General features: G+C 49.3%; 1 protein-coding gene across 8 annotated transcripts in view; it reads right to left on the bottom strand.

The window, feature by feature from the left end:
* Window positions 1-11,456: 11,456 nt before the first annotated feature.
* The window catches only part of FOXN3 (forkhead box N3), a 437,882-nt gene continuing 429,504 nt past the window's right edge, over window positions 11,457-19,834 (bottom strand). For all 8 annotated transcript variants that reach the window (XM_006061481.4, XM_006061480.4, XM_006061479.4 and 5 more), the window contains one exon: window positions 11,457-18,121. In XM_006061481.4, the coding sequence (XP_006061543.1) occupies window positions 17,593-18,121 (529 nt within the window). In that variant the 3' untranslated portion in view covers window positions 11,457-17,592. The remainder of the gene's footprint in view (window positions 18,122-19,834) is intronic.

Here is a 19,834-nt window from a genome sequence, read left to right as displayed (position 1 = left end):
GACTCCCACCCTTGAAAGGTAAGACAACTAACTTAGGCATGAGTATAACCTCCTTCTGAATTTTCTTAATTGACACTTGACCTTTTCACTTCAAAGGACTTAGTTATTGCCAATAAAGACAAAATCACCCTGCTCATGGGTCAGGATGGGTTAATGGTCCAGTAGAAAAGATTAAGCATCAAAAAGACATGGCTTTTGTGTTGTGTGATGAGAGCCCCCTGATAATCAGTGTGAATGGGCAGGCCCTCTCTGAGCTCTGAGAGGAGTGTGCTGCCGGGGTCCCTCGGGAGGCAGGCGGCTGGATGTGCGGGAACTTCTATGGTCTACGGGTCCACGTTCAGTGCATAAGAGTTTCAGAGAAAAGACTAGACTGATAGTAGACTGAATGCCTCATGCATCTGTCTGCACCTCCTGTTCACCCATGGTGGTGGCAGAAGAATTACGAAAATAAAGCAAGAGGACACCATGTCGCTTGGATTCTCCAGTCTTCGCCCTTACAGCAGTTTTGAGAAGGGACTGATGAGGGCTAGGTGGTGGGGAGAGAACGCAGAGCAGGGTGAGGATGCACGCTCGCTTCTAAATCGAGAGCTTGGAGCACGGTATGGGGGAGAGAAGAAGGGGAAAGCGTGAGTCGCTCAGTCACGTCTGACTCCTTGCTACCCCACGGCCAGGCTCCTCTGTCCACGCGAGGGAAGGACACCCCGTTATTTTATCACAGAGCTGGGGACCAGTGGCAAAGATCAATTCAGTAAGAAACCATCCTCCCACGGGAGGGGGGTCATGTCTGCAGATGGCAAACAGGCCCTTGTGTAATTTCTCGCCAGCCAACGGAGGCGGGAACAGGGCACGTGGGAGGAAGAGGGAGACAACGGCTTTACTGAGCTGCACAAGCAGGGCTGCTGCGCCTGGAGCATGCCACCCTCTACTGAGAAGTCTGGGGGGCACACACCAACTGCCACTGAGATGCCCACGACGCAGTACAGCTGGCTTCTGGAGGTGACCGTGTTTGAAGGTAGGATACTTATTTTCCACATCTCCCTAGCGTCATCAGAATCGGCAGATAGTTGGTGAAAAACAAGGTGGGCTGACTATGGTCGCGAAGGAGAAAATCTATTTGAAAACTTCCTGAATTTATTTCTTTAATTTCTTCTCCATACTTTCTTATTTTGGGTTGCCTTCTCAGACTGCGGAAGTCCTGGATGCTTAAATGTGTATGCCGTGCTGGACAGTGTCAAGTGTTTAATAACAAACAGGCGCCAGAAGTAACTAAACTCAAGTTCTGAATGTTGTGTTAGAAAGAGAGCTCGTGACTTTGGAAGCATTTGACTGTATTTAGAGACGAACTACAGGCTAGACATGGCGGTGTTCCAAACAGGCCGGCACAGGGAATGCGGAAATACCACCCAGCATTACGCTGGAACTTTCTTAAAAAAATTTATTTATGTAGCTGTATTGGGTCTTGTATTGGGTCATGTATTGTAGCATGTAGGATCTGGTTCCCTGACCAGGGATCGAGCCCAGGCCACTTGCATCGCGAGCATGGAGTCTTAGCCACTGGCCCACCAGGGAAGCCCCTGAAACTTCTTGACTGTAAACAGAAGACAGATCTGTCTGCAAACTTCAGATCCATAGTCTCAATGCTATCCTTGGGCAAAATTCTTGGATGGATGATTACAGGAATGTTTTGTAAGCTTTTCGCAAGGAAGCCAACTTGAGCTCACTAAGATATAGTAAGTGAATGGATGGACAAAGACATGTATGAATAAACTGTGGCTGCTTTTTATATCAGGGGTATGTTCCTTAAAATCTCGTATTATTTAATACCCGCATTGAAACAAGACTAATTTCCCCATAGGAATAAAGTAGGATTTCCACTATTTCAAGGTTTGTACAATAAGTGAAACCTTATTCTTCTCTTTTGCCTTATTTCACATTTGTATAATGCGTATTAGCAAAGTGTAGAACTCTTTCCTTTTTTATAAAGGAAGACTTTGGCTTTATTCTTGGAGACCCAGGATGGACTTGACAGAGCTTTGGCTGAATGGAGAAATGTAGGTTCCATACATCTTCATAAAGCCAGGGGCGCCTAGAACTAGTTGAATAATTGCCCTCTAAGCGTGGGCGGTGGTTTAGTCACTAAGTCGTGTCCGACTCTTGCAACCCCGCGGACTGTAGCCCACTAGGGTACTCTGTCCATGAGATTTTCCAGGCGAGAATTCTAGAGTGGGTTGCCACTTCCTTCTCCAGGGGCTCTTCCCGACCCAGGGATGGAAGCAGGGTCTCCTGCACTGCAGGCGGATTCTTTACTTACTGAGCCACCGGGGAAGCCCCGCCCTCCACGGGGACTGATTGAAAGGAAAGTTGACCTACAAGGGGGCCTCCAGAACCGAGCCACAGGCCTCCAGCTTTGTCCTCCTCAACACAAAAGAGATTTTCGAATTTGTGATCCAGCGACAGCTGGAGGGAAAGCAGGTGTTTCCAACGGACTGCCAGAGGCTACTGCCGATCTCAATGGGCCTTGAGCAGTGGACCAGACCTAAGGAGGTGACGTTTATAGAGAGAAAGTCCTGTGCTCTGATCCCAGAGGTACATCTGGAGAAGTGCCCCAGGAGCTGGGGCTTAGTTGGTTTAGTCAACAGCGAGCTCAATATGAACCCCTGGTGTGCGACGACGCCTGAAAGCACGCCTTGTGGTCTTCGGTGATGGAACTAGAAGCAGAGGAGCTGGAATGAAGGAGGTGATGGCTTCTCCTCTTCAGACTGGACCCAGTTCTGACCACCAACTGGGTCAGAAGAGAGAAAGAAGAGCCAGAACTCGGAATATTTATCCTGGACAAGATTTAGGGAGGAGATTATTCAAACATATAAACGGCTGCCGTGTGCAGATGACTTACATTTGCATCTTGGTGGCCTTTGAAGTCCTAGGAACTTCAGTCAGGCATTTCAGGGGCTGGAATGTGTCTCAGTGTAGGGACAACTAGTGTCTGAAGAGAAGAGCGTCTGGGGTCAGGTGATATGGTTGGTCATCCTGCCTTCATTTAATGGCTAATCAGGAACATTGCTAGAAAAGAGACTGTGAATCCAGTTTCTTTCTCCAACTCTTGAAGAGTCAGTTATAGATGACTCAGAGAGGAGAGAATAAATGGCCAGTAAATTATGAGAAATCATGTAACTGTGCTAGTAATTAAATGAAAATTCAAACAGTAATAAATTTCCAATTATACCTAAATTAAAAAAAACAGCAATAAAATACTACCTTTGTCTGGTAGGAAAAATTGAAGAGAAAAATAAACTCCAATACTGGTAAGAGTGCAACGAAATTGGGGTTTTCATTCATTGCTGTTGCCACTGATGCCTGGGAAGCCTGTGTATCAGGTGCTGTAACACTGATCACACGTTGTTCCCATAGGCCATCCAACCAAGACAAGTTGGAAATATGCAAACAGCCACATGTCTGAAACTCTTCACTGTGTATTAATAGATTAGAGAATCCGCCCGCCAATGCAGGAGACGCAAGAGACTCGGGTTCGATCCCTGGGTCAGGAAGATCCCCTGGAGTAGGAAATGGCAACCACTCCAGTATTCTTGCCTGGGAAATTCCATGAACAGAGGAGCCTGGTGGGCTGCAGTCCGTGGGGTCACAGATACAGCTGAGCGACTGAGCACACAGGCACAAAGCAACGTGAAGAGTGAAACGGGAGGCAACAGTTGAAGACGACAGGCCTCCCACTCAGTAGAGCGCTGCGGATCATCTACAAAGACAGGCTTTTCTATAGCTATAGGGAAAATGCACAGGGCATCATATTAAGTGTGTCCCTCTGAGGAACTGCCAGCAGTGAAGTTCTGCAGATGCGATGACAATAGATGGATACGACAAGAGTCAAGAAGGAAAACGCCCACTGTGCCCAGGTCTGCCACTGGCCGGCTGCATCCCCTTGGGCAAATCCCTTATTTGTCTACTTCAGCTGCTGGGTCTGTAGAACAGGGAGTTTGGACTTAATGATCCCTAATGTCCTTTCCAGTTTTATGATGTGACTCAAATGGACCCGTTTCACGAAGAAGCTGCATCCCGGTGGGGTTTAAGACGTCAGCCACTGTCTTCTTTTCAGATTTCCCTCATCACACAGTGCTTCTTCCATATTACCTATTTTTAGAAATCAGTTTTGAGATGAGTAACTCATGAGAAAAAATAGAATTCCTTGATCCTTCTCAAATAAATTGCTGCATCTTGAAAGAGATTTGATCATATGTTCCATAAGTACTTTATTATGGAGTAACATAAAACGTCAGGAGACTATCCCCAAACGCCCCTGAATGATTTCAAATCAAGATACTATTGCTATGAGTATTATTTATAGCACTCTACTGGAAAGTTTTATTCACACAAAACAAAAGGAAGATGTGGACACCGAATGAACTGGTTTATTCACTTATATTTGAGTCTTTTAAAAAACAGTCCTTGGCAAGTTCCTGAATCCCTGGTTTTTATCCTAATCGATTTAAAAATGGTCAAAACACATTTATGTCTGTGCACTTACAGCGGGGCTTCCCAGGTGGCTCAGTGGGTAAAGAATCCGCCTGCAGTGCAGGAGGCGAAGAGACCTGGGTTTGATCCCTGGGTCGGGAAGATCCCCTGGAGGAGGGCATAGCAACCCATTCCGATATTCTTGCCTGGAAAATCCCACGGACAGAGGAGCCTGGTGGGCGGCTTGTCCATAGGGTTGCAGAGTCAGATACGACTGAAGGGATAGAGCACGCATGCAGGCACTTAGAGGACCATTTAATTCCTAGGGGACCTGAGAAGCAGGGTGACAGATGTGAGCTTTCAGATGATAAACAAAAGCCTTCTAATCATACCAGACTGTCTCTGAAATTGCTCTCATCTGTCTAGAATTTTCTAGAAGGATGATGGTTTCTTAGTGCAGAAGCCTTCCTTTCACAGGCAGAGCAGTCAAAAGGAGGCGAGGAGGGCCTGCAGGGGGCCTGGCACTGCCCGTGGGCACCCGGGGCAGCCTCGACACGCTCGTGCACTGAGGCCCTTCGTGGGCCCCGAGGTGCCTGGGGTGGGGGTGGTCCTGTCACTGCTCTGAGGACTCACACAGCTTTGAAGACAGTGCTGTCTGGTCTTTTCCAAAGACAACACACTTTCAATTGTCCAGGAAGAAGTTTTAAAGAGCAGAAAGAGGCCACATCTAGATTACCTAAAGGTTAGAGGAGAACTTGCATGCTACTTAAATATGCAAATAAGGCATCTCTCCAGCAAATAATTACATCCTCAAGGCAGAGTCCAGAATCTTGTATAGTTTTTGCTCAAAGGCAACCCAGGTCATTAGATATACAGTTTCCCAGGGCACAGCACCGAATCACAAATGCTGCTATTAAACCATGGGATGAAAGTCACTTCCAAATGTAAGCTTCACAGGTACTTTTGATTTCTTCTTTCTTCACTCTTAGGCCAAGCTGCTTTTAACATTAATACAATGAAGACACTGGTCATTCCTTTGCTTCCCTCTTTTCAGGGAAGAGGAAAGCAGTGGCTGTGGCCCCAGTTTGATGGGGGCAGAGGACACAGATGGAGGGCAGGGGACCACGAGGGAGGGGAACACGTGCTTGGGCACACGCAGCAGCAGCTCAGAGACACACCTGGTGCCGTCCTCAGGCCAGCCACCGGGCGAGACTCTGAACTAGCTTCAGCAAGACCGTCGCTGCTGAGCCCTCAGGAAGCTCATCTGGGGGCCTTCTAAGCACCCGAGTGCGTGCCCTTCTCAGCAGCTCAGCTCCCCTTCTGTAGCTTTATGTCCCACCGGACTGGCCCTCCTTGTCTTCGTGGTCCAGCGGCCACTGGGATAGAGTGGGTGCTAAATAAATGCGCCTTCTGGTTTTTTAAATTCTGTTTATTCATTTATTTTTGGCCGTGCCGGGTCTGGGCTGCAGCCTGCAGGCTTCCGCTGGCCACGGTGAACGGGGCTCCTCTAGCCGTGGTGCTCAGGCTTCTCACCGCGGTGCCGCTCCTGCTACGCAGCACGGGCTCTGCAGTGTGCGCGCTTCAGTAGCTGTGGGATCCTCCCCAAACCAGGGATCAAATCCGTGTCCCCTACACTGGCAGGTGGATTCTCTACCACTGGGTAACCAGGGGTGTCCCTGAATGCTTCTTGAATTAAAAGAACAAAAATCCCTTGCAATCCCTAATATGGTGAATTTGACTTTGGTGGCAGTTTTATTCCGTTGTCATGCAGTGTGATTTCAATTCCATCCTTTCCACCTGCCTCCTCTCCCAGTTCAGTTCAGTTGCTCAGTCATGTCTGACTCTTTGCGACCCCATGAATCACAGCACGCCAGGCCTCCCTGTCCATCACCAACTCCCAGATTTCACTCAGACTCATGTCCATCGAGTCAGTGATGCCATCCAGCCATCTCATCCTCTGTCGTCCCCTCCTCCTCCTGCCCCGAATCCCTCACAGCATCAGAGTCTATTCCAATGAGTCAACTCTTCGCATGAGGTGGCCAAAGTACTAGACTTTCAGCTTTAGCATCATTCCTTCCAAAGAAATCCCAGGGCTGATCTCCTTCAGAATGGACTGGTTGGATCTCCTTGCAGTCCAAGGGACTCTCAAGAGTCTTCTCCAACACCACAGTTCAAAAGCATCAATTCTTCGGCGCTCAGCCTTCTTCACAGTCCAACTCTCACATCCATACATGACCCCTGGAAAAACCATAGCCTTGACTAGAACCTTTGTTGGCAAAGTAATGTCTCTGCTTTTGAATATGCTATCTAGGTTGGTCATAACTTTCCTTCCAAGGAGTAAGCGTCTTTGAATTTCATGGCTGCAGTCACCATCTGCAGTGGTTTTGGAGCCCAGAAAAATAAAGTCTGACACTGTTTCCACTGTTACCCATCTATTTCCCATGAAGTGGTGGGACCGGATGCCATGATCTTCGTTTTCTGAATGTTGAGCTTTAAGCCAACTTTTTCACTCTCCTCTTTCATTTTCATCAAGAGACTTTTTAGTTCCTCTTCACTTTCTGCCATAAGGGTGGTGTCATCTGCATATCTGAGGTTATTGATATTTCTCCCGGCAATCTTGATTCCAGCTTGTGTTTCTTCCAGTCCAGCATTTCTCATGATGTACTCTGCATATAAGTTAAATAAGCAGGGTGATAATATACAGCCTTGACGTACTCCTTTTCCTATTTGGAACCAGTCTGTTGTTCCATGTCCAGTTCTAACTGTTGCTTCCTGACCTGCATACAGATTTCTCAAGAGGCAGGTCAGGTGGTCTGGTATTCCCATCTCTTTCAGAATTGTCCACAGTTTATTGTGATCCACACAGTCAAAGGCTTTGGCATAGTCAATAAAGCAGAAATAGATGTTTTTCTGGAACTCTCTTGCTTTTTCCATGATCCAGCAGATGTTGGCAATTTGATCTCTGGTTCCTCTGCCTTTTCTAAAACCAGCTTGAACATCAGGAAGTTCACGGTTCACGTATTGCTGAAGCCTGGCTTGGAGAATTTTGAGCATTACTTTACTAGTGTGTTAGATGAGTGCAATTGTGTGGTAGTTTGAGCATTCTTTGGCATTGCCTTTCTTTGGGATCAGAATGAAAACTGACCTTTCCCAGTCCTGTGGCCACTGCTGAGTTTTCCAAATTTGCTGGCATATTGAGTGCAGCACTTTCACAGCATCATCTTTCAGGATTTGAAATACCTCAACTGGAATTCCATTACCTCCACTAGCTTTGTTCATAGTGATGCTTTGTAAGGCCCACTTGACTTCACATTCCAGGATGTCTGGCTCTAGGTCAGTGATCACACCCTCGTGATCATCTGCATCATGAAGATCTTTTTTGTACAGTTCTGTGTATTCTTGCCACCTCTTCTTAATATCTTCTGCTTCTGTTAGGTCCATACCACTTCTGTCCTTTATCGAGCCCATCTTTGCATGAAATGTTCCCTTGGTATGTCTAATTTTCTTGAAGAGATCTCTAGTCTTTCCCATTCTGGTGTTTTCCTCTATTTCTTTGCATTGATCACTGAGGAAGGCTTTCTTATCTCTTCTTGCTAGTCTTTGGAACTCTGCATTCAGATGCTTATATCTTTCCTTTTCTTCTTTGCTTTTCACTTCTCTTCTTTTCACAGCTATTTGTAAGGCCTCCCCAGACAGCCATTTTGCTTTTTTGCATTTCTTTTCCATGGGGATGGTCTTGATCCCTGTTTCCTGTACAATGTCACGAACCTCATTCCATAGCTCATCAGGCACTCTATCTATCAGATCTAGGCCCTTAAATCTATTTCTCACTTCCCCTGTATAATCATAAGGGATTTGATTTAGGTCATACCTGAATGGTCTAGTGGTTTTCCCTTCTTTCTTCAATTTCAGTCTGAATTTGGCAATAAGGAGTTCATGATCTGAGCCACAGTCAGCTCCTGGTCTTGTTTTTGCTGACTGTATAGAGCTTCTCCATCTTTGGCTGCAAAGAATATAATCAATCTGATTTCAGTGTTGACCATCTGGTGATGTCCATGTGTAGAGTCTTCTCTTGTGTTGTTGGAAGGGGGTGCTTGCTATGACCAGTGCATTTTCTTGGCAAAACTCTATTAGTCTTTGCCCTGCTTCACTCCATATTCCAAGGCCAAATTTGCCTGTTACTCCAGGTGTTTCTTGACTTCCTACTTTTGCATTCCAGTCCCCTATAATGAAAAGGACATCTTTTTTGGGTGTTAGTCTAAAAGGTCTTGTAGGTCTTCATAGAACCATTCAACTTCAGCTTCTTCAGCGTTACTGGTTGGGGCATAGACTTGGATTACTGTGATATTGAATGGTTTGCCTTGGAAATGAACAGAGATCATTCTGTTGTTTTTGAGATTGCATCCAAGTACTGCATTTCGGACTCTTTTGTTGACCATGATGGCTACTCCATTTCTTCTGAGGGATTCCTGCCTGCAGTAGTAGATATAATGGTCATCTGAGTTAAATTCACCCATTCCAGTCCATTTCAGTTCACTGATTCCTAGAATGGCTATGTTCACTCTTGCCAGCTCCTGTTTGACCACATCCAATTTGCTTTGCTCATGGACCTAATATTCCAGGTTCCTATGCAATATTGCTCTATACAGCATCGGACCTTGCTTCTATCACCAGTCACATCCACAGCTGGGTATTCTTTTTGCTTTGGATCCATCCCTTCATTCTTTGTTAAGTTATTTCTCCACTGATCTCCAGTAGCATATTGGGCACCTACTGACTTGGGGAGTTTCTCTTTCAGTATCCTATCATTTTGCCTTTTCATACTGTTCATGGGGTTCTCAAGGCAAGAATACTGAAGTGGTTTGCCATTCCCTTCTCCAGTGGACCACACTCTGTCAGATCTCTCCACCATGACCCGCTAGTCTTGGGTTGCCCCATGGGCATGGCTTAGTTTCATTGAGTTAGACAAGGCTGTGGTCCTAGTGTGATTAGATTGACTAGTTTTCTGTGAGTATAGTTTCAGTGTGTCTGCCCTCTGATGCCCTCTTGCAACACCTACCATCTTACTTGGGTTTCGCTTATCTTGGGTGTGGGGTATCTCTTCACAGCTGCTCCAGCAAAGCGCAGCTGCTGCTCCTTACCTTAGACGAGGGGTATCTCCTCACCACTGCCCTTCCTGACCTTCAACGTGGGATAGCTTCTCTAGGCCCTCCTGCGCCCGGACAGCCACCGCTCCTTGGTCGTGGGGTTGGTCCTCCCGCCCGCTGCCCCTGGCCTCAGGCGTCGGGGCGTGGGGTAGCTCCTCCCGGCCGCCACCCCTGACCTTGGACTCAGGGTAGCTCCTCCCGGCCGCTGCCCCTGACCTTGGACTTGGGTAGCTTACTTATACCATCTTATAATAGACCCCACTGGGGGCTTCACTGTAGGTAACAAACACCTACCAGAGTCTTCCCCTCTCTTTTGTGGAATGGTCAACGTCCCCCAGAGGTCAGAACTGAATTTTGGAGGCGTCATCAGAAGCTGCCTGCCAATGCAGGAGATGCCACAGACTCAGGTTCGATCCCTGGGTCAGGAAGATCCCCTGGAGGAAATGGCAACCCACTTCAGTATTCTTGCCTGGAAAACTCCACAGACAGAGGAGCCTGGCAGCCAGTCTAGGGGCTTGCATTGAATTGGACATGACTGAGCATGCAAGTCCTCGTCTATCACCCTGGCCGAGTTCCCTCAGATATTCTGATAACCTAACCAGGCATCTTGTCTGCAGACACCTTGAGACTCACGTATGGAATGTCTGGTTATGGGCCTTTGACGGTGGGTGGCCACACTTTGGTATTAAGCCTTACCCGACTTGGGCAACTTACCCAGAGTTCATCAGATTTGATCCAAATGACTTTCTGCTTTCCCTCCCAATCAGTTTCCCTGAAATGTGGAAGATTTTTCATCCAGGAGGGAACACCACCACACCGAAGGTGGAAAAACACCACAAGGGGACCGGGCTGGAACCTTGGGAAACCCACCAGGTCCTGGGGTGACAGCTTGAGGTTTTTTGGGAATCCAGCCCAGCAGGCCCTGCTCGACGTGACCTTCCAGTAAGCCCTGAGCACAGAAGGGACAGTCTGGGCACCTACAGGACCCCCATGCGAGCAGAGCCCAGCTGAAGGCGTGGAGGTCTGCCAGGGCCCGTGCTGCTGTGAGGTCTACGGGTTAACACAGCCCACTAGCAAAGCCATCCGAGAGGAAGCAGCGCTCTGCAAGCATGCCCTCCCCTCCCCTCTGGCACGGGTCCTGACGCCCTGGGCCTGGGCTTGTCCCAGGCACTCTTCTCCCACCCAGCTCCCTCTGGGAGGCCCTCCAGGTCTCAGGGTTTGGCAACTTATCTGCAGAAGCCCTGGGATATGCTGGCAGGCTCCAGCCCCACTGCACAACTTTAGTATATCGCTTGACAACTTCCAAAAGAAAGGCACAGTCTGTCTGAACCGCAAGTTCATGGTGGGAGGCCTGCTGTCCCATGACTCTCTGGGTCACACCTAGAAGTCTCCTGAGACCCACAGGTCAGCTCGGCCTTCGGCTGCGAGTCTGTGTGTTTACAAAAGCTGTGTGGTTTTCTGATGCAAAGGAGGCACGTATGAGAACAGGCTGGGCTTCCCAGGTGGCGGTGGCGAAGAACCCGCCTGCCAATTCAGAAGCAGTGGGCTTGACCCCCGGGTCGGGAAGAGCACCTGGAGTAGAAAACGGCAGCCCACTTCAGTATTCCCGCCTGGAAAATTCCATGGACAGAAGAGCCCGGTGGGCTACAGTCCATGGGGTTGTGAGCATGACTGGGCGAGAGTGAGCACAACGCGAAAGGCCCGGCCACGTGCCGCGGAGGCTCTAGCGCCGAGCAGGGAAAAGAACCGCACACACAGCCCGGCGCAGGCGCCAAGTACAGACGGCTTTACTGCTGAGCGTGCGCTTCCGGAGACGCAGGGCACACAATGCTACGCGGCGCTTTCTTCAATTGATGCAACTCAGTCATTTTTATTGCAACTGGAAGACAATACATCACAGAAACCTTATGGTAGGTCTGGGGGGAAAGTGTTATTTACAATAAATGATGAAATAGTTTGTCTTTGGCAATATGATTACATACGAAGGATGCGAAATGCAAGTATGGATGCCTCCAAAGCAACGCCATCGGGTCCCTCAAGGTGGGCGGGCTGTGCCTGCTGCCACTCTTCCTCTAGGCAACACAAACGCGACTGAACGTCACTTTCTCCGCTACGGGTCTCCCTTTCTGTTCATGATATTGGCAGTTTCATACAGAAAAAAACAACGACGAAAATTGGCTTTTGAAAACTTATTACTCTAAGTGAATACACTTGGCCATGGAGGTCTATTGGCCAGAGGTCAGACGACCCCGAGTATTGAGAGTAAACCTCTTGTCTTCTGATTGCTTTATCACTGTTATTTATTTTTCTGTAAAACAAAAACAGAACTCAGAAATGTTACAGAATCAGAGTATAAAAACATGTACACGTGTATAATGCTTCCCAGACACACACGGATACTTGCTTCCTCCACATTGTCACCATGGCAGTGTCAGTAGTGAGTGTGAACCACAGCGGCTGCTGAATCAGCTGTGTCGATGGCTCGACACACACACTCGAGCAATGCTGCACGTTTAAATAACTGAACTTGTGCTGAGAGTTTCATCTAACAAAAGGGAGGGGCTGGGAACTCAGGCCACAGTCATGAAAGGGTGAAAGACAGTTTCTAGGTTTGCTAGATACACCATATCGAAGTCTTTGCGAATCCAATATGGAATATTAATTCCTTGCAAAAAGTAGGGAAGGCTGTTCTCAACGGTTGCAAAGGAAGTGGAAAACACTGCTGTATCTATTCCAAATAAATAGTCTTGATTTCAGCGCTAACAAAACGAACAGGAAGGGTACTTGTGAGCACGGTCACAGTTAAGTCAGAAGTGATCTTTCACCCAGGTCTGATTTCAAAAGTAGGACAGACAGCAGAACGCAGCACCATAGACACATTGGTTTCGGCCGTGAAAAGATGGATCGTTTAAAACATCGGATTTTCCTTCCTTAATTTTTGGTCAGTGACACTATAGCACTTGTTTGCTGAGCTGTGGAAGAATTGTTAAGTTCACACACATTATTCATGATAAAGCAACGGAGTCTGTGCTTAATTCAAGAATAACCAGTAGGGGGCAGAGAGAGCGGTTGGCTACCATCACCGGCACTCGCTCCAAGGAAGGGGGGTTGGCAGATGGGTTCACAAAGGCAGGTGGGTCTACACAGAACACTGAACGCCCTGCGGACATCCTCACGGGGCTCCAGGGACGGGAACACCACACAACGGATATACTTTGATTTACACATTCCAACGAAGAAAAAAAAAGACACCATTCCAACTTTGTAACTGTGTTAACTGCAATATAAACCAAAGTCCCGAGTTTTGGCAGGTAACTAAAAAGAGGGTTATCACTTAGGTTATATAGCAAAAGTGTTGATGTATATTATATATAGTAGTATAAATAATAAAAAAGTATTATTTAAATTAGATCACAGTGCTGCGTTATGTGCATAACAGTGTTTGATATAGTATTCGAGCTGGGACCTACGACACGAAGGATTGAGCTGTCAACACTGGTTAAGTCACAATCAAGAGGGGACACGGAGTTCAGATGTGTTCTTTTGGTGGCAAAAAAAAAAAAAAAAATCCTGAAGATGAAAGAAAAATACTCCTCTACAGAAATATAAAAAAGAAAATGGCAACATCTGGGCAGCTGTGATCCACCAGAAAGAAACGAGTCCCAACCTGAATCAAGTTTAAAGGGAAAGAGAAGTCACATTGAGTTGAATCCAATTCCCATGTGGAAAACCCTCCCATGCAGGTCACTTGTACAGATTCTGATTCCTTCTCTGAGAGCTCTTGGATGAGAGGCTGGAGGCCCACACGTGTGGAGTGCGGGGCAGGGGTCACTGAGATGGGGGGCTGGTAGCATTTGGGCCCCAGGACTGAGCTGGACAAAGGCCATCTGGAAGGTCTTCACCCTACAAAGCCCACAGCCCGAAGCTGGCCCCCAGGGTGAGACGTGGTATTCACGACCGCGCCCAGCCAGAGCCAGACACCCTGTGCCTCTCCCAGGGAAAAAAACCCAGCTCTTGGGAGAAGCCTCCCACACAGTCCTTCTGAAAAACGCAGCCCCAAGACTAAAATCTGCCACAGCTGTTTTGGCCAGGGTTTTCTCCAAGCATCGTCTGGATGTGGGGTAGGTTCACTTTAGTTTCAGACAGACAATTTGACCAAAGAACTCTTGAACACATGTGTGTGTGTGTATATATATATACTGCTTAGAGAGGGGGGAGGGAAATAGGAGCTTAGGGTGTATCATAAGGCTGGGAAAATCGATGATGCAGACGCTTTCCACAAAGTACTAGGTAAAGATAAGAGACAAGTGTAGTAGCAGAAAAATAGCTTTCTGTGTGCACAGCATTTAAGAAGAAAGAGCAGAGTCCCCGTCTCTTAAATGTGTCCTGGGACCGACAACAAGTAAATACGGATGTCACGGTGCGGACGAGCTCACGGCTGTTTCCCAAAAGCATCTTCAAATATTGCTATAGTTCCCCACTGACCCCCCACCCCCCGCCCCACGTGAGTATGTGAGATACTGGAATGACACACGAAAACGCCGTTTCTCCCAGCAGGAGAAACCAAAGCAAAAACACCACACCCCTGGAACGGTGCTCAGGCGATTTTTGTCAAGACTAAATGAGCACACAGGGTAGTTTGGAAGCTAAAAGAACACCTGATGTTTGGGAAGAAATTCCAAGACTAGAGTGAATTACACTTGAGCAAAATATTCTTTCACAAATAGGCTTGTGCTTAAATTCTCTACTGCTCTTGGAGGAGGGGGTGACAGAGGGTGTCTTCTGCCCCCGGGCTTGGCAAGGACATGGACAACCTCATTCCGCAATGAAGTCACTATGAACGGCCACAGACACATTGATACTTTTTTTTTTTTCTCAACAATCGAAATACAAAGTTAAACACAATTGAGCCATTGTTTTGGTTATGCATAATGTGTATGCCTCCAAAAACAGAAGAAAAATAGAAAAAAGTACCCTCACTAAAGTTTCCCCTAGGTCTCCCAGCAGCTCCTGTGTTAGGGACTGCAGGAGACGCAGGAAATAACACTTAGAAAGCTGCCCGATGAGGTATTTATGCAAAAAGAGTGGTTCTGGAGTTAAGAACACACTTTTATAAGATATTTCTCTATTTCTCAAAGAGATCAGAAAAGTAAATCACACACATTGCATTTTATTATTTTCTAAAAGAGGCCTTTGCTCCTTTAGAAAAAAGGAAATGAGGGGAGACAGCCCACCGGTGGGGGTCGCCATCGGAAGAAACCCCCGCCAGAAAACAGCCCTGGATGTTTGTCTCTGCCTTTCGGGAGGGAAGTCTGGATTTGACATGGGAGGGCTGGGTGGCTGAGGGGGGCTTGGTGAGGGGACACCACCAAGTGCCGCCCGGATCCCGCAGCTGCGGATGGCTTTTGGGGTGTCAGACGTTGGTCTGGGGAGACGGAGGGTCCGGAGCGCTTCGAAAAGACATCCTTACCCGCATCTCTCCACGCCCAGCGCAAGTGCGCTGGGTGCACTCAGGTTCAGTAATGAGTCTGACCTGCGCAGGGCTGTAGATCTTTTTTTCAGCTCATCAGCAGCCCAGAGGAAGAGGACGCACGGGTTAACTTCTCCCGCCGTCCCGGCCGCTGGAGCTGCGGGCCGTGCCCGGGGCGGGCGGAGGGCTCCGCAACGGCCCACCCCGGCCTGTTTCAAAAAGTGAAGATCACCCCAGTCCCCTGCTTCTCCCTCACCGTCTATCTTGAGAGCAGGTGTTTTTACGCTTTAAAATCCCCTTCCGTGTGGGCGGAAGATCACCCTCTTTCAGAGGTTCCTCTGATCTCCCTAACTCCTTTCTTTCAGGCAAAGGTAACAGGAGCTTCTTCCGGGCTGCGCGCCCTCACCTGGTGGTCTGATCGCCGCGCCCACAACCTGGGTGCGCTTCGCTCCAGGTGGGCTCGAGCACCCGGGCGGTAGGGACGCTGTGACCGGCGTCGGGGGGACGTCTGGGGGCTGGGCCTTCCCAGGCCCGCGGCACTCTCTCCGTCACGGGTACCCTAATTCACACCCTCATCCGATAAGGCCCAGTCGTGTGTTTCCCCTTCTCCTGGCGAATTTGCATAATCATTCACTGCCTTTTTCCCCTAGAAACCAAATCTCGGTCCTGGTTTTCTCAAGTCAGTGTCCCTTAATTCTCTTGATTCTATCATACACACTCACGACTCAGTTTGCCCTCAGATTATTGCGTCATGGTAAACACGCACAGACAGAGAGAAAGGACACACTTTCCAACAGAGAATCAGAGGGGCCGGGGGCTGAAGTGCAGACAAGGCAATCCAGGGCGCCGCCACCCAGGCCCTACCAGAACATGAAGAGATTTTTGTATTGCAGAGTAAGCTCCCCAACAGTCAGAATTTGTCCCTGAAGAAGGTTAAACCTTAAACACCTGCTTCAAAAAACCAAAACAAAATAATCGGAAAAAAGGAAAAGGGAAAAAAAAAAAAAAACAAAAAAAAAAACACAAAAAAAATTAAAGGAAAGGAAAAAAAAAAAAAGGAAAAAAGAAGAAAACCAAAAGAACCTCTAAGCCTAAGGGCTTAAAAATTAGAGGCATAGCCTTTTCTCTATTTTCTATATTTATATGAAAATAATTCATGCTTCATGCTAAATACATTATTTACCTTACAAGAACTTTGTTATTTTTGAATAAAAAAAAGTTTGTGTTTTTGTGATTTTTTTTTTTCTTTTTCTTTTTTCAAAGGAATTCCATGCATTGTGGATCAGAAATTTCTGCTGGCTACACGGCTGAATGTGGAAATCATTTTGATTTTTGTAAAGATGAATACTGACTGACGTTAATTGCAAACTCCATTTTGAGGGCAGTATAGGAGTTTTGTGTGTTTTTTGCCATGTTTTACTTTAGTTTGTCCATCAGTGTGCCTTTCATCTTTTAAAAATACACCACAATACTAATGGCAGGTCCGCAGCTTTTTGTTTTCACTTGGATCAAATGATTTTGACAGACAGAAAAAGTTTTGTACCATTATTTCCTTAACAGCTATGGTAATTTCTTGGAACTTGATTTTCACTTGGGCAGTTAAGAAGACAGCTTGTTTTTTGCATCAGTTTTTTTTTTTTTTTCCCCCTCTTCCGTGTGTGTGGTGTCTATGTGTGTGCACAGGAGCATATGAGCAGGACCAACCTTTAGGCTTATGGCTTGTGTAACCTGCTTTTCATTTAATACAGAACAGAATCCAATGATCAGCAACATCATTAAAAACTGACCCAGTTTCTTCTCATGAGTCACTGAAACCCAGTGAAGAAGAGCGGTCCAGTGTTCGCCTGTGAAGATGCTACTGGGCTTCGTGGTTAAGAAGCACAGACGACTGGTGACCGCCCTGTTCCCACCTCACGTTGCATGCGTGGAGCCACGCCAAGGCTTCTCCTGGCATCATCTGATGCCCCAGCGCCACGAGCCTGGGTCTGCTCCTAGGGGGACCAGGGGTCCTTCCGTCTCCTCAGTTGCCTTAGGTGGGCTCACTCACTGACCCCAGCTGGGCGCACACCCTGACCCCTTAAACCTAAAGGCTGGGCCTGATCGATGGTGGCCTTGCACACGTGCCTTAGTGCTGGGTGCGTGTCCCGCGGCATTCCCGCTGCGTCCCTGTGGATTCAGCCGCGGGATTCTGAGACAAGCTGGAGGAAGCAATGGTCATTTTGGCTTTTTCGGTTTTGTCTTCAGGTAATGAAAAGCTTTTGTAAAACAGCTGAGTATCAATATGAGTTCTATGGCTTCAATCTCCTTTAAACATAAAAATTTTAAGGGTCCAAAACCAAGGGGGGGGGGCAAATTAAAAAAAAAGAAAGGAAAGAAAAGAAAGAAAACCAAACCAAAGGAAAAAGAAAAAAAAATAATAAATTGCTGATATTGCCACAAATCATTAGAAATCTCCTGACATGCTGAAACCAAATGGCCGTAAGTTCAAAACAAATCAGTGACTTGTTTTTGTTAATTTTTCGCGGTTTCCTTTTGCTCCTTCTGCCCCTTTGCCGTCCGATTGGTGATGTTGTTCAGGCAGGACCGGATGCCCGCCAGGTGCAGGAGCGAGCCCGCTGCCTCCTTCATCTCCTCGTCGTCGCTCTCGGGGGGCTTCTCCGTGCGTCTCTTTTTGAGGGGCAGCGTGTCGCTGGGCACCTTCCGCGCCTTGGCCGCGGGCGGCCGCTTCTTGTGCGCGGGGCCGCCGTCGCCCGGGGCCTCCCGGGGGCCGCGCGGCCGGCCGTCCTCCTCCGGCTCGCTGTGGCTCTCGCGGCTGGGGCAGCTGCCCTCGCTGCCCTCCGGGCCCCCCTTGGCGGCGACCTCGTCGGGCTCGTCGGCCGAGGAGGACGAGGCACAGTCGCTGGCGGGCGAGGCGCTGCGGGCGGCGGCGGCGGCCTTGGCGCTGCTGTAGGTGTGGTCCTCCTTGGGGTCCCCGCTGACCACCGGGGAGCCGCACGCCGGCTCGCTCTCAGTCCGCAGGCGGCAGCCGGGGAGGCCGTTCCTGCAGGGCGGGGACGAGAGAGGACACTGTTAAACCCCCTGGAGCAGCCCCCCGGCAGCCCCCCGAGCTCTCGGAGCAGATGCAGGGACACCCGGCCAGCGGTCTGCCAACAGGAGCCTCTGCCCTGAGGCTGAGGCCCGAAATCCCTGCTGACCTCCCGCCGTGGACACGGTCACTCCATTCGTGCGGCTGAGGCGTCAAAGCAACGCTCTCTTGCTGTGACGGCGGTGGAAGCACAATCTCTCCTGTTAAACCGTAAGAAACAAGCTGTGCTGGGTTTCACGTGCCCGCCAGTGCGCGGCGGAGACACCATGGGGCGACGCTGGCTGGGTCCTTCCGAGGAAAAAAGCCTGCTCTCCTCTAAGACAGCGCCCGGAGTCTTTGTGAGCAGGCTAAACCTGGTGTTCAGGGAAAAAGGCGCCTGCCCTGGGTGACAGCTCCCCGCTGCCACGGCCCCTCCCTCATCCACGCACGCCGCCCCTCATGTGATGCGCGGCCTTGGGGTGGGGGTCCCCGGGGAAGACAGCCCAGGCGGCATGAGACACAGACACTCACAAGGGTGCTCACAGATGATCAGAGAAGCAAGTCATGGTTACACAGACGCAGCACAAGCCGCCCTCCACTAAACGGACCACCTGCCAGGCGCCTTGCTGTATCTGCAGCGAAGATCGCATTCAACTCTATAAAGTGGTTTTGTTAGCATCCTTATTCTATAGATGCTAGAGGTGAGGTCTGGGCAAGTTTGGTGATTTACTTAAAGCCACACAGCTCATCAGAAGAGCAGGGATGGGAAGCGAAGCCTGACTTTCGAGCTCTCAGCTACACCACCAGACCGACTCTTGCTCTTTTCTCATTTGCCCTGTAACCAGATCACCTGTGTATTCCCACCAGAACCCAAGAGGACTGTCACACCTCCGAGTATGTTGTCATGCCCGTATGTCCGAGCATGGGATGGACCTCCCTTGTGCTTTCTTTTTGGCAAAAAGGACACAGTATCTGCACCCTGTGCCCCACCCTGCTTCACGGGGCTGTGGAATGTGGGTGATGCCGGCTGCTGTCTGGACCAGCGAGGACCGTGATGCGCCCGTGGGGTTCGGCCACACGCTGTGTGGACAGCTGTGGATCCTGTCTGCCTGGTGCACGGCAGGGGCCGGCAGTGAGGCGATCGGGGAGGAACACTCACGGAGGGAGGTCACCTACAGCTGCAGGGGGCAGAGAGAGGGCACGGAGGCCTGTGGGGGACACGGTGTCTGGCTGTGGGTGTGGGGCTGGGGGCTCTGGGCGGGGTGGGGGGAACTTTCTGCTGCACCACGTTGGCCCCCTTTCCCACTGGCTTGCCCACCAATGGAAACATTTCTATACATCTTGGGATCGTGGGTACCCCTGTCCCAGCTGCCCCAACTGTCAGCGCCCCGAACTCCCTCCATGGCCAGCACTTCCCACCATCATCACGGACTGTGTGATGGTTTCTGTGAGAGGGTCAGCCCCACAAGGCAGGGCCCGGCCCCTGCGATGTCCTCAGGGCCTAGCTTGGTGCCAGGCAGGGAGGGGACCCCCGTGGGAGACAGAGCCAGCGCCGGAGCAGGCGGTCTGGGGAGTGTCCATCAGCATGCCGGAGCAGGTGGGATTGCACAGCAGAGAGCAGGTGGTCTGGGGGGCCTTCCCGGACACTCCCTGAGAAGGTGGCCCCGGGGAAGGGCAGTGTGGCGCTGT

This window comes from Bubalus bubalis, chromosome 11 (assembly GCF_019923935.1).
Source record: "Bubalus bubalis isolate 160015118507 breed Murrah chromosome 11, NDDB_SH_1, whole genome shotgun sequence".
NCBI classification, from domain to species: Eukaryota; Metazoa; Chordata; class Mammalia; order Artiodactyla; family Bovidae; genus Bubalus; species Bubalus bubalis.
This window is presented reverse-complemented; position numbering and strand designations above follow the sequence as displayed.